General features: G+C 42.7%; 1 protein-coding gene across 1 annotated transcript in view; it reads right to left on the bottom strand.

Moving 5' to 3' along the window:
- LOC138783443 (uncharacterized) overlaps positions 1-14,438 on the bottom strand; it is a 100,509-nt gene that overhangs the window by 58,490 nt on the left and 27,581 nt on the right. Inside the window, exons 3-4 of the mRNA XM_069958147.1 lie at positions 9,950-10,026; positions 6,212-8,733 (exon numbers count right to left, since the gene is read on the bottom strand). Of these exons, the coding sequence (XP_069814248.1) occupies positions 6,212-8,733; positions 9,950-10,026 (2,599 nt within the window). The remainder of the gene's footprint in view (positions 1-6,211; positions 8,734-9,949; positions 10,027-14,438) is intronic.

The raw sequence follows: 14,438 nt of genomic DNA on the forward strand, positions 1-14,438 counted from the left end.
ATAATATTTTGGGCACATTTATTAAACTGACTGACGCACACCCCTGTCACGGGTAGGAACTCAACCCACAGGTACACGTTCAGGGTTCAAGAAACCCTTTATAATAGAACCCCCCTAAAACATAACTTTTATTGTAAAAAAAATAGTGTGGTCTAAAAACACATGGCGTCCACACAGAACGTTAAGGAGACAGTATCATAGTTCACACAAATACGCATGTGCTTGCCTGCCGCAGTAGCCGCTGATTGGCTCTCCGATCATGTGAATTGTTTACAACATGACCTCCCATCACGTGACTCTGTGTTGACAATGAAGTAAGTGCCCTATTCCACTGGATGATCATAAACGCATAATCTTTAGTGATAAATGATCTCAAACGACCGCTATTGCGAAAGACCTGAAATCGTTCACCCATTTACATGGAAAGATAATCGTTACTTATGATCATTTTTGCGGTCTTGTTGTCGCTATCGCGTTCGTCACTACTGCAAATGACCGAACAACGTCTTATTCATTGTGAATGATTTGCGAACGAACAACGATAAAAAAAGGTCCAGGTCTTATTAAACGATCAACGATTTCTCGTTCGGTTGTGAGTCGTTAACTGCTATTCAGTCGAATGATTATCGCTTAGATTCAGACGACTTAATGATAATCTGAACGATAATCGTCCCGTGGAATAGGACCCTAACACATGATCACAGATAGGAGGTGCATACTAGTGACATGTTTTCACGGCACAGCGTGAGATAGCAGAATGGTTAAGTTACAGCCCACCGCTTAGCACAATTATCCTATCAATTAACTCATTGTTAGAATATGGCATTATAATGCATTGGGATTGGTTACAGGGAATGCTGTGTTTGGGGCAGGCACTATGATTGCTATCTTGATAGTACACACATATATAGGGCAGCTAGTGGAGCAGACCGGTGATGCCTGTTTTCCTGATGATGTTGCTTCGGCAATGAAACATGTAGATGAGGCTTAATTTTCATTTTTAATAGCACACGTCCAGTGCTTTCAGAGCTAGCACAGGTCTGCAGTCTGAGTTAGTCAGTATACTAAGAGTTATTTAGGCAAGTAATAATTATTTTTGTCTACTCAGCACTGGACGTGATATGTTTTTCATTTATTTTATTTTATTTTAGTTTTTTCACAATAAAAGTTTGTTTTAGGTGGGTTCTGATATAAAGGGGTTTTTGTACCCCGCCCATGTGCCTGTGGGTTGAGGTAATAACATTTATTAAACTGTCTACTTTGCCCATAGCAGCAAATCCTAGCTCAACCTACATTTCTCTGTATGCTGTGGTAAAATAAAATCTAAGCTCTAATTTTTTTTTCTCAGAGTGATAAATCTGCCCAATTATTTTTTTGTGGGATAACCCCTTTAAGAGAAAAGATATATTGTTAAATTTTGGTTCAAGACTGTTTAGGGAGTTTTACACACTGCATTTCTGTCCCTTAAGTATTACAGTAATTCATTCTATTCTACATTTTACAAGTCAATTTTGACTGTGGCATCTAAATAGCTGGCGTGGAGAATCACTCTTTGTCGGCTATTAGTGGCAGTCCCTAGCTTCTGATAGCAGTCTAGTGGCGCCATGTTGAGAGCTCTGAGCCCGCTCTATACAATGTTGGCGCACCAGGGCAAGTATACCTGGTTAATGTATAATATTTCTTTTGCTATCGGGGCCCTATCTGTGGTATGTGTGGAAGACGAGACAGAAAGTATGGGAGTCATATGTGTACTTAAGGCCCAGAGATATCAAAGGGTGTAGATTATACACTGGTGTACACTGCCCTCAGCAACCAATCACAGCTCCTCCTTCATTTGACCAGAACTGAAAGCTGAGCTGTGATTGGTTGCTATGGGCAGTTTAAACCAGTGTATATATCAAATTTATCAAATTTGCTGATGAACGCACTGTGATTATTTCTCCCGGCATCCTATTCTGGCAACCTCCTCAGTACAGCCCATAACATGCAGCCATTTTGTTATTTCATGTGGTAAAGAAAGCAGTGTAGTATAAAGGAGTATAAAGTACCTTGGAAATTTGAATATGAAGTACCAGGGCAAAAAATGGACTGGTATGTACATGGTACGTGTTGCTAGTAAGCCCATCTTTCTCAGTCATGCTACTTTATACTTAAGAGGAAGTTAAAGGGGTTATCCAGCACTACAAAAACATGGCCACTTTCCCCCTACTGTTGTCTCCAGTTTGGGTGGGGTTTTGAAACTCAGTTCCATTGAAGTAAATGGAGCTTAAATGCAAACTGCACCTGAACTGGAGACAACAGTAGGGGGAAAATTGGCCATGTTTTTGTAGTGCTGGATAACCCCTTTAACCCCTTGCCTCTAAAGCCTGTTTTGGCCTTAATGACCAGGCTAATTTTTTAAAATCTGACCTGTCTCACTTTATGCGCTTATAGCTCAGTGATGCTTTAACGTATGCTAGTGATTCTGAGATTGTTTTTTCATCACATATGGCACTTTATGTTAGTGGCAAAATTTGGTCACTACTTTGTTTTTTTTTTGTGAAAAACATCAAAATATCAGGAAAAATTTGAAAAATTTGCATTTTATGAACTTTGAAATTCTCTGCTTCTTAAAAAAGGAAGTCATAGCACATAAATTAGTTACTAAATCACATTATCAATATGTCTTCTTTATTCTGGCATAATTTGGTAAACATATTTTACTTTTTTAGGGTGTTACAGGGCTTAGAAATGTATCAGCAAATTATCAAATTTTCATGAAATTTCCAAAATGGATTTTTTTTAGGGACCAGTTCTTTTTTTAAATGGATTTAGGAGGCTTGTATACTGGAAACCCCCATAAGTGACCCCATTTTGGAAACTAGACACCTTAAAGAATTAATCTAGGGGTATAATGAGCATTTTAACCCTACAGGGGCTGGAGGAAAGTGTTCACCATTAGGCCGTAAAAAAATGGAAAATTTAAATTTTTCAATAATATATACGTTTAGATTAAAGTTTCTCATTTTCAAAAGGAACATGAGAAAAAAAGCATGCCAAAATTTGTAACGCAGGTTCTCCTGAGTACAACAGTACCCCATATGTGGGGGTAAACCACTGTATGGGCACACAGCGGGGCTCAGAAGGAAGGGAGCGCCAATTAGCTTTTTTAATGCAGATTTTGCTGAAGAAGTTTCTGAGCGCTAGGTGCGTTTGCAGTGCCCCTGTAGTGCCAGCAGAGAGAAAAACCGCCATAAGTCACCCCATTTTGGAAAGTGCACCCCTCAAAGAATTCATTTTGGGGTGTGGTGAGCATTTTGACCCCACAGGTATTAGAGGAAAGTATTCAAAATTAGACAGTTAAAATGAAAAACCTGAATTTTTCCAATAATATGTTTGTTTAGTTTGAAATTTCTCAATTTCACGAGGAACAGTAGAAAAAAAGTACCCAAAAATCTGTAACGCAGGTTCTCCTGAGTAGAACGGTACCCCATATGTGGGCATAAACCACTGTATGGGCACACAGCAGGGCTCAGAAGGAAGGGAGCGCCAATTTGCTGGAGCAAATCCGCAGCTAGTAATGGTTATTAGAACAGCGCAGTTACTAAAATACAATTAAAAAAAATGAGATTACAGGTAATGCGGGGGGTTACGGACAGTCTGGGGTGGTTATGGGCAACCTGCTGTGGTTACGGGAAACCTGGGGTGGTTATGGGCAACCTGCTGTGGTTACGGGTAATCTGGAAGTGGTTACGGACAGTCTGGGGTGGTTATGGGCAACCTGCTGTGGTTACGGGCAACCTGGGGTGGTTATGGGCAACCTGGGGTGGTTATGGGCAACTTGCTGTGGTTACGGGTAATCTGGAGGTGGTTACGGGCAACCTGCAGTGGTTACAGGCAACCTGCTGTGGTTACGGCCAACGTGAGGGGGTTACGAACAATCTGGGTTTGTTACGGATAAACTAAAGTGCTTATATGTAATTTGGGTTGGTTACGGCAATCTGGCGTGGTTACGGGCAATCTGGAGGGGCTCATTGGCAATTTGGGTTGGTTAGAGGCAACGTGCGGTGGTTAGAGGCAACGTGCGGTGGTTAGAGGCAACGTGCGGTGGTTAGAGGCAACGTGCGGTGGTTAGAGGCAGCGTGCGGTGGTTAGAGGCAGCGTGCGGTGGTTAGAGGCAACGTGCGGTGGTTAGAGGCAACGTGCGGTGGTTAGAGGCAACGTGCGGTGATTAAAGGCAACGTGCGGTGGTTAGAGGCAGTGTGCGGTGGTTAGAGGCAGTGTGCGGTGGTTAGAGGCAGCGTGCGGTGGTTAGAGGCAACGTGCGGTGGTTAAAGGCAACGTGCGGTGGTTAGAGGCAGTGTGTGGTGGTTAGAGGCAGCGTGCGGTGGTTAGAGGCAGCGTGCGGTGGTTAGAGGCAACGTGCGGTGGTTAGAGGCAACGTGCGGTGGTTAGAGGCAGTGTGCGGTGGTTAGAGGCAGCGTGCGGTGGTTAGAGGCAACGTGCGGTGGTTAGAGGCGACGTGCGGTGGTAAGAGGCAGTGTGGGGTGGTTAGAGGCAGTGTGGGGTGGTTAGAGGCAGTGTGCAATGTCAGAGGTAACATGTGGTGGTCAGTGGCAACATGCGGTGGTCAGTGGCAGCGTGCGGTGGTCAGTGGCAATGTGCGGTGGTTACGTGTAATCTGGCGCGATTACGGGAAACCGGGGGTGGTTACGGTCAATGTGCGGTGGATACGGGCAACGTGCGGTGGTTACGTGCAATCTGGCGTGATTAAGGGAAACCGGGGGTGGTTACCGGCAACGTGCGGTGGTTACGGGCAACGTGCGGTGGTTACGGGCAATCTGGGGGGGTTAGGGGTAATCTGGGAGTAAACTGCAATTATTACTATAATAAAAAGTGTGTGTTTTATTTTTTTGTATGTTTGTCCCTTTTTGTACTTTTACATTCATTTTCACTGTATTACTATGATAACTGTGATATTTTCTATCACAGTAATCATAGTTCAGTGACAGAGACCACATTGGTCTCTGTCACTTTAAATTTTCAGAGTTGGCTGGTTGTGGAGCGCATGCGCACTTCATAACCAGCCAGGACGTCGAGGAGGAAGGAGCTCCAGGATCAGGTGAGTATATGGGGAAGGGGGGGTGACTGGGGGACGGGGGTTACAGGGGGGGGGTGGGGGGCGACTTGGGGGGCGACTTACTGACACTTTTTATCCCCTGTCACCAATGATTTATGGTGACAGGGGATAAAAAGTGCTTCTTTGCACTGGGAACAGGCGATCAGCGGTATATAGTATATACCGCCGATCGCTTGCTCCGGGACCACACGGGGGGGGGGGGGGGTGTCCCCGATCACTGCCCCATGCTCTCCGCTACCTCCGGTGATGGAGAGCATGGGGCTTTGATCATTTATTCATTTCCATCCCTGCGAACAAACATCGTTTGTTCGCAGGGATGGGGGCGGCCATCTTGGATCTGATGGCCGCCCGGGGAGGGAGCGGGTTAGTTATCGCCCTACTAGGGGGGCTGATCTGGGGTCTGAGGGGACATTTTTCATCTCCCCCCCACCGTGGATTCACGGTGGGGGGAGATGAAAGCTATCGGCGGCGCTGGTAATTCCCGGTACCGGAGATCACCGCTAAAACGGTAATAGCGGTGATCTCCGGTATCGGGGGACAAGGGGAGGGGGCCGAGGGACACACTTGTTGTGGCGGTGGGGGGAGGCAACGTGCTGCAGCCTCCCCCCGCCACCCGATCGCCCGATCTCCCCATAGACGCTGCGGTCGCATTGACCGCGGCGTTTATGGGGTTAACTGCCCGGGGGGAGCGCGGCTCCCCTCCGGGCAGAGGCAGCAGGAGGATGCTGTGTGACATAGCCTCCTCCTGCTGCCCGATCTTCTATAGGGACAGCGGGGGGAGGCAGGGGAGCCATGAAGTTCCTGGAACGTCATGTTGCGGGAACTACCTGTTTTACATGACGTTCCAGGAACGTCATTTTGCGGCAAAGGGTTAAAGGTGTCTAACATTGGAACTTTTATCAACTTCCAGAAAAGGTGTGGCAAATCCTTTTAGATAGGTATTAATGAATCACCTCAATTTTAATGAACAGAGATATAGAAACAGGCAAATAACCGCACTTGACTTACTATACTATACAATATCTTTTGGATAATAGAGTAAGAAACTGTAGAAATTGATGGTATTTGTATAGTCACCACAATCTTTCTTACCTCAGTCTCCACATTAGCTTTAAGATTAAGGAATCCTGGAGCAGATGTGTTCTTTAAATCATCAGTGAAGATTTGATTAACAATCTTAAACTCCAAAGGGACAGCCACAATAGATAGGACGGTGGTTGGTTGTAAAGTTGTTGTGCTAATGCTAGTTGTTGGTGTACTTTGTAATGAATTTGAGTTATTTGTAACCAATGAGGTTGTGCTGCTGGATGATAATGTAGTCAAAGATAAAGTTGTATTTAAGGAAGGTGAAGTTTGAAATGAAGTTGAGATGTTAGATGAAAGTGTGGCTAATGATGAGACTGTGCTATTAGAAGTTATAATAGTTGTTGACACAGTTGAATTGTTTGAGGGTGATGAAGTTGGCAGAGATATTGTAATGTTAGATGTGGTTGATGTAGTTTGGAATGGTGTTGATGTGTTGGATGTTTGCAATGCTTGTGTTGTTGATACAGTTGAACTTGTTGATAAGACTGAAGTGTTTAAGGGTAATGAAGTTGACAGAGATGTTGTAGTGTTGGATGCAGATGATGTAGTTTGGAATGGTGTTGATGGTGTTGATGTGTTTGATGTTTGCAATGCTTGTGCTGTTGATACACTTGAAGTTGTTGATAAGACTGAAGTGCTTGAGGGTGAGGAAGTTGGCAGAGATGTTGTAATGTTGGGTGAAGTTAATGGAGTTTGGGATGCTGTTGATGTGTTTGATGTTTGCAATGCTTGTGCTGTTGATACACTTGAAGTTGTTGATAAGACAGAAGTGTTCGAGGATGACGAAGTTGGCAGAGATGTTGTAATGTTGGATGTAGTTAATGGAGTTTGGGATGGTGGCAGAGATGTTGTAGTGTTGGGTGCAGATGATGTAGTTTGGAATGGTGTTGATGTGTTTGATGTTTGCAATGCTTGTGTTGTTGATACACTTGTACTTGATAAGACTAAAGTGTTTGAGGGTGACGAAGTTGGCAGAGATGTTGTAATGTTGGATGTAGTTAATGGAGTTTGGGATGGGGGCAGAGATGTTGTAGTGTTGGGTGCAGATGATGTAGTTTGGAATGGTGTTGATGTGTTTGATGTTTGCAATGCTTGTGTTGTTGATACACTTGTACTTGATAAGACTAAAGTGTTTGAGGGTGACGAAGTTGGCAGAGATGTTGTAATGTTGGATGTAGTTAATGGAGTTTGGGATGGGGGCAGAGATGTTGTAGTGTTGGGTGCAGATGATGTAGTTTGGAATGGTGTTGTTGTGTTTGATGTTTGCAATGCTTGTGTTGTTGATACACTTGTACTTGATAAGACTAAAGTGTTTGACGAAGTTGGTAGAGATGTTGTAATGTTGGATGTAGTTAATGGCGTTTGGGATGGGGGCAGAGATGTAGTAGTGTTGGATGCAGATAATGGAGTTAGGGATGGTGATGTGTTGGATGTTTGCAATGCTTGTGATGTTGATACAGATGAACTTGTTGATAAGACGGAAGTGTTTGAAGTGTTTAAGGGTAATGAAGTTGGCAGAGATGTTGTAATGTTAGGTGAAGTTAATGGAGTTTGGGATGCTGTTGATGTGTTGGATGTTTGTAATGCTTGTGATGTTGCCACAGTTGAACTTGTTGATAAGACTAAAGTGTTTGAGGGTGATGAAGTTGGCAGAGATGTTGTAATGTTGGATGTAGATGATATAGTTTGGAATGGTGTTGATGGTGTTGATGTGCTTAAAGTTTGCAATGCTTGTGCTGTTGATACACTTGAACTTGTTGATAAAACTGAAGTGGTTGACGGTGACGAAGTTGGCATAGATGTTGTAATGGATGCAGATGATGTAGTTTGGAATGGTGTTGATGTGTTGGATGTTTGTAATGCTTGTGATGTTGATACAGTTGAACTTACTGATAAGGCTGAAGTGCTCAAGGGTGATGAAGTTGGCAGAGATGTTGTAATGTTTGATGCAGATGATGTAGTTTGGGATGGTGTTGATGTGCTTGATGTTTGCAATGCTTGTGATGTTGATACAGTCGAACTTGTTGATAAGACTGGAGTGTTTAAGGTTGATGACGTTGGCAGTGATGTTGTTATAATTGATGATGTTGTCGTTGCTTGGGGTGATGTTGACATGTTAGAAGTTTGCATTGTTTGTGATGTTAATTCAGTTGAAGATGTGGATAAAACTGAAGTAATTGGCGTTGATGAGGTGGGCAAAGATGTAGTGTTGGATGGGGTTGATGTAGTTTGGGATGGTGTTGATGTGTTGGATGTTTGGATTGCTTGTGATGTTGATACAGTAGAACCCGTTGATAAGACTAAAGTGTCTGACGGTGACGAAGTTGGCAGAGATGTTGTAATGTTGGATGTGGTTGATGTCGTTTTGGCATCCAAAGCTGTTGTAGTCAATACATTTGTAGTATTGATAACTATGGCAGAAGTGGAAGAGTTATAGATTGTTGTGGCTGCAATTGAACTATTTATGAAAGTAGAGCTTGTTGGAGTCTCATCAGTTGTGGCTGCTATGATGCTATTTGCTCTGGACACTGTAAGTAGAATGAATATCACAATCAAAATAATGCATTTGAATAAACTTTGTTGTAATCTACTAAGCATGAATGACAGTTAACTAAACAATTTTTGAAAGTCGTTTCATATTCATATGGCAGGTGGAAAATGTTTATTCCAACATAGCTATGGGTGGAAAATTCTCAGCTATGGATGAACAAGCTGTATGAATCAAAGCAAAATTGGAGATATTATAATCTTGGTCTTCAAACTTTTAAATGAATTGGAAGATAGATATTTACAGAACTTCTTTTAGTAGTATTACAAAAGAAATGTTCATCACTAAACTAAATTAAATACCCCAAAACAGAAAATAAAAGAAGCTGAGGTTCTGCAATTGTCACTTCAATTGGCATTGGTTTTGAGTTTAAGAGAACTTAATAGATGTGTTCACAAACACATCATACTTGTACATCAAACTTGTACTTGTGTTATGGACTTACCTGACCACATAACTGTGCTGTTCTCTTTACCCCCCCCCCCCCCATTCACCAGCACAACCACATGAACAGGGGGTGGGATCGTACTATCTGGGATGTCTAGCTATCACAAATGATGTCTGTCATCCAATCAGAGTTCAGAGGCATGCTACACTGGCTGGAAGTCTATTACGAACTCCAGAGCATTGGTTGAATCACAGGCTGCCCAGTGCTCTGGAGTGACGTCACAAGAGACATTCAAATGGGCACCTACCTCCCATAGCTGTCCGTTCTTCGCTTACCTGTACTTCAACAGATTTCCCTGTTATTTGTTTCCCTGTGTTCCTGACCTTTGCTAGTGCTGACCTCAGCTTGTAATGTGATTTTGTACCATGCTTCTATGTTTCTGACTTCAGCTAGTTTTATGGTTCTGTCTTTGGTTGTGATTTGGTCCTAAATGTGCTCTCATAGTTTGACCCTGGATTGTTATTTGACTTTGCTTCTGGTTCTCATGGCCAATAAATTGCCGAATGCTGCTGACTCAGACTATTTTGCATTGACTGACCCTGCAAATAGAAGCATAGGGCCAAAGCTGAAGTCTGCCACCTAGGCCATCACATCTAAGTTGGCAGTTTTAAGTGGGCTTGTTTCAGGTAAGGCTCACAAGTTCCCTACAGATGTGACAACTTGGTACTTTTCACTATCCCTACATATGCAAATAGCATTTTTATATACGTTTATTTTAAAAGGTTTTAAAAATATATATTTAACTTACCAACTAGTAGCAGCAGCAATAGTAAAGGTGGCCTCCACAAATTCATTGCTGAAGATATGATGTTACATTTGCAGAGCCTAAGAATACAGATTGAACATGTATGATATAATAACTAGAGATGAGCGAGTAGTAAAATGTTCAAAAGCTTGAAATTCCATTCGAATAGACCATGATGCTCGAAAATTCAATTGAATATTGAATATTGTCAATGGAAGATAAATGCTTGTTTCTTGGAAACCTAAATTCGACCACTTAGAGGTCACCAAGTCCACAATAACACCTCAGACATTGATGCAAACACCTCTGGAATGCAACTGGGACAGCAGAGGAAGCATGCCTGGCTGCATCTAACATGCCCAAGTCCCAGTATTATGCCACTTTCACAGCCTGTCTACAATACACTCCAAACACAACATAACCACTCTTTAAAGTGGAAAAACCTTCTTTCCTCTACATTAGCATGAAAGCCAAATTGTAATCAAAAGAAATATTCCTGCACCCCTTTAAATCACCTTGCCTATGACAACCATTGATGGCATAGGCAAGGGTGAAATCAAACAGCACCCACTGCTAATTGTCATTGTGTGTGTGTCAAGACCCCAAAAGCCCTTCTTAGGGCTACTACACAGCGCAGCATATAGCTCTGTCCATACAGTGCATAGACTACCAGAACATCACTTACTTAGACAGACAGGCAGGCAGTTTATAATTCTGTTGTATACACCTGCGTTGGCCTGTTTCGTGTTAAATTCAAAATTTCACAGGACACCTTATTGAGCTCTGCACTTTGTTTTAAAAAAAAATGTTACATATTGCCTGCAGCCATACGTAAAACTTGACAAGCATACTATACTATATACGCCAGTGTTGGCTTAGTTGAGTTCTTGTTGCATACAAATTGTCACAGGTCAGTTTATTGCACTCTGTGCAAGGTATAAAGATAAGAATATATCTGTTACGTATCGCCTGCCACCATATGTAAAACACAATTTTTGAAAGGCCTCGCCTCAAGGGCCTCAAATTAAATTTTTACATCGTTTCCATGAGACCCACACTCCTTTATATGTAGGATGTGTCTGACCACATCACACAAACACACCCTCAATGACAGTTAGCAGTGGGTGCTGTTTGATTTCACCCTTGCTTATGCCATCTGTGGTTGTCATAGGCAACCTGATTTAACCCCTTAGCCTTCCATGGTGTACCTGGTACATCATGGCAGCACGAGGGAAGTTCAGAGAGGGGTCCCACCGGGACCCCGCTCTGAACGGTGCCGCTCTCGATTGCTATCTATAGCTGGGGAGCGCCTCTATTAGCAGATTGGGGTCCCCTTGCCGTTCCGGCTAATTAAGCATCTAAATCGCAGCTGTCAAACCTGACAGCTGCATTTAAATGCTCTGCTCCCGCACGTCCCTGGTGTGCGATGCGATGCGATGCAATGCAATGCGATCACAGGGGGAAGATTCGTTCTTCTGGCCAGGTCGGCCTCTGTGCCGCAATAGTGATCCCAGCTCGGCAATACATTGCTCTGATCTTCAGCAGGCCAGAGCAAGGTATCACCTATCTGACTGATCATTGCTGTGTGTATACACAGCATTGATCTCTATGAGAGATCAATCCTGTTTATATAGAAGTTCCCCAGGGGGACTTCTAGTTAAAGTAAAAGATAAAGTAAAAATGTTTTTTTATTAATAAAGAATCCCCTCCTATAATAAAAGTCCGAATCATCCCCCTTTTCCCATTTTATAAATATAAATAAATAAATGAATAAACAAACATATTTGGTATTGCCGCGTGCATAATCACTCGAACTAATAAATTATCACATTACTGATCTCGCACGGTAAATCCTTCAATGAATAGCGGCCGCAGAAAACTGACATGTCAGTTTTTCTTGTGTTATGTTTATACGCTCCAGCTGGGATTCCATTCATTACAATAGAATGTGTGTTTTGTATAAATCACAGAAGTTGTTGCAACGCTCGTGATTTATACAAAACATATGTTGTGTGAACATGGCCAACGTCTGCAAATAATTGTCATGATCATTATTTTGTCGTCCGCACAAACAACGTCTGTAATTTAATACACTGTGTTATTTTAAGAAAAAGCAGATGCCTTTTTTTTTACTTAGTGTGAACATAGCCATATAAAAATTATTGAAAAAAACTATGTTGTACGCAATGACATAACCACAGCTTTCAGTGGTAAAATACTGTGGTTTCCACTCTTATTTATGCATGTGATGTAGGATAAAATTTAGCTTGAAAGGGTGTTACTATTAGGACTCCACTATTAGGACTCCACTATTAGGCTACATTCACACTATGTAAGTTTCCGGCCGTAGCGCGTTCCGTGAATAAGCGGCCGGAAACTTACGTAGTTTGCGTACAATGGAAAGTATACGATCTACGGGCGCACAGTTCACACTACGTACGAACTTACGCCCGGATCGTATGCGGCGCCGTAAAAAATGAACCAGACCATTGTTTCAGGACGGAAATGCCGTAACTTACGCCCGTAGCGTAACATGCGGTCCCGTACGTAGTGGTGATTTCTTCATTTTGCCAGCTTTTTGTTCCGATCCAAAAGGTTCTGTGGGGTGTCCGGGGCTAGGCGAAGATTTCCAAGTAAAAGACCGCTGTTAGATCGCTACGAAGAGCGCTCGGGAAGCGTAAGTACGCTACGGGCGTAAGTTCGCGGTCCGTACGTATCCGGCCGCAACTTGCGTAAAGTCCCGGCCGGAGTTTCATACGTATATGTCCGGCCGCGAAAAATATGCGGCCGGACATATAAGTAGTGTGAACCTAGCCTTAATCAGCATCAGGGCAAAAATGGTGCTATTTTACACTGATTTAATAAAGTTATATATAAGCCTATATTACATTGTAATATTACACTGGTACCTCGGTTCTCGAACTTAATTGGTTCCGGAAGGCAGTTTGAGAACCGAGCAGTGTGAGAGCCGAGCAGCATCTTCCCATAGGAAATAATGTAAATGTGTTTTATTGGTTCCAGCATCAACCAATAATTACCTACAGTACCCATATATTACATTGTATAGTGCCCATTATAATCACTACAGAATAGAACAGAACAGCACTATACTGTACTGTACATTATACACTACACTGTACAGTATAGCAATACACTGTACAGTACATTGTACATAAGTAATATTCAACAAAACCAGCAATTATAGTACAGCAGTCACTAACTCCTCAATCATCCTTTACTGTATAGAGTCCACCACCCCAGCACTATAACAGATGGGAGATGGTGGTGCTTTGTCTGTACTACTACTGTACTGTATATACACTCCAACAGGCTTATACAGTGCTGTACTGTATGTAAAGCTTCACCAGTGCTAAACTCACCAGGTACAACCAACCATCCACGCTTGAAAAAACCTTCGGATACCGAGCAAAGTTTGAATTCTGAATGTTATTTCCAGGTAAATTTTTGTTCAAATACCACTTCCGTTGAGTGGCAGCAGTGGGATAGGGCGACATGGGCTGCTCTGCTGCCACTGTTTGTGTTGGCCAATGCTGTATGTTGTTGTGATGTATGACAGCTGCATTATTCAGTATCTATAGGAGCTCCAAAATACTTTCCAACAGAAGGGCCCTATAATCCATATTACTACTAGGCATCCCCCCTTCCCGTGATCAAAGATTTATCCCGGATTCTAGAGTCTTAATGGTGGGCAGACCCCTTAAAATGCTATTCTCACAATCAAAAGTATTGTTTAGTATTAGTAAAATTATTAATATGTACAAATACATTTAATGAACTAAAATAGATAGATAGATATGGAAAACTCACCCCCTAAAGAACCTAGTGTCAGTGTTTCTGATTGTACCCAGTTACTACTGATAATGTCCACCAGTATTTCTTTCCGTGTTGGTCAGGCATGCTCACTAAGAGCTGTTCTGCTTCTATAGAGCTGCTTCTGCTTCTATAGTAGTTCCCTCTCTCTCTCTATGCAGTGATACCTGTTTCTTCCACCTTGTGTAAATCACACACTGAACCTAGTCAGTTGGCGCTCAGCTTTTGGGTAATGTAGTTTACTAGACCGAAAGATCTACAAGGAATTATCTGCCAATCATCATTTCATGTAAAGGTCCTATTACACTAAGCGATTATCGCCTGTTACAGCTGATAATCGCTTAGTGTAATAGAAGACAGCAATCAGCCGACATCACCCAGGCAGCCCCCCCTTAGCTCCCCAGTCCCCCCACCCCCCTTCCCAGCTCTTACCTGCCTGGGGGACGAGTAGCAAGCGAGCGCTGACCTGACAGGTCGACACTCGTTTACTCCTCTAAATTGCCCCTTGTATTAGAGGCTTAAAAGGCTCAACAATCAGTTGATGACCTAATCAATGTTCCTTTATCGGCTAATTGCTGAGATGTTGCAATCCTGAAAATCTTTATCTGCAGCACATCTCCTGTGTAAATATAGGTAGGTTTTGTCAATGATAATGGACCTA

The sequence above is a fragment of the Dendropsophus ebraccatus genome, chromosome 1 (assembly GCF_027789765.1).
Source record: "Dendropsophus ebraccatus isolate aDenEbr1 chromosome 1, aDenEbr1.pat, whole genome shotgun sequence".
NCBI classification, from domain to species: domain Eukaryota; kingdom Metazoa; phylum Chordata; class Amphibia; order Anura; family Hylidae; genus Dendropsophus; species Dendropsophus ebraccatus.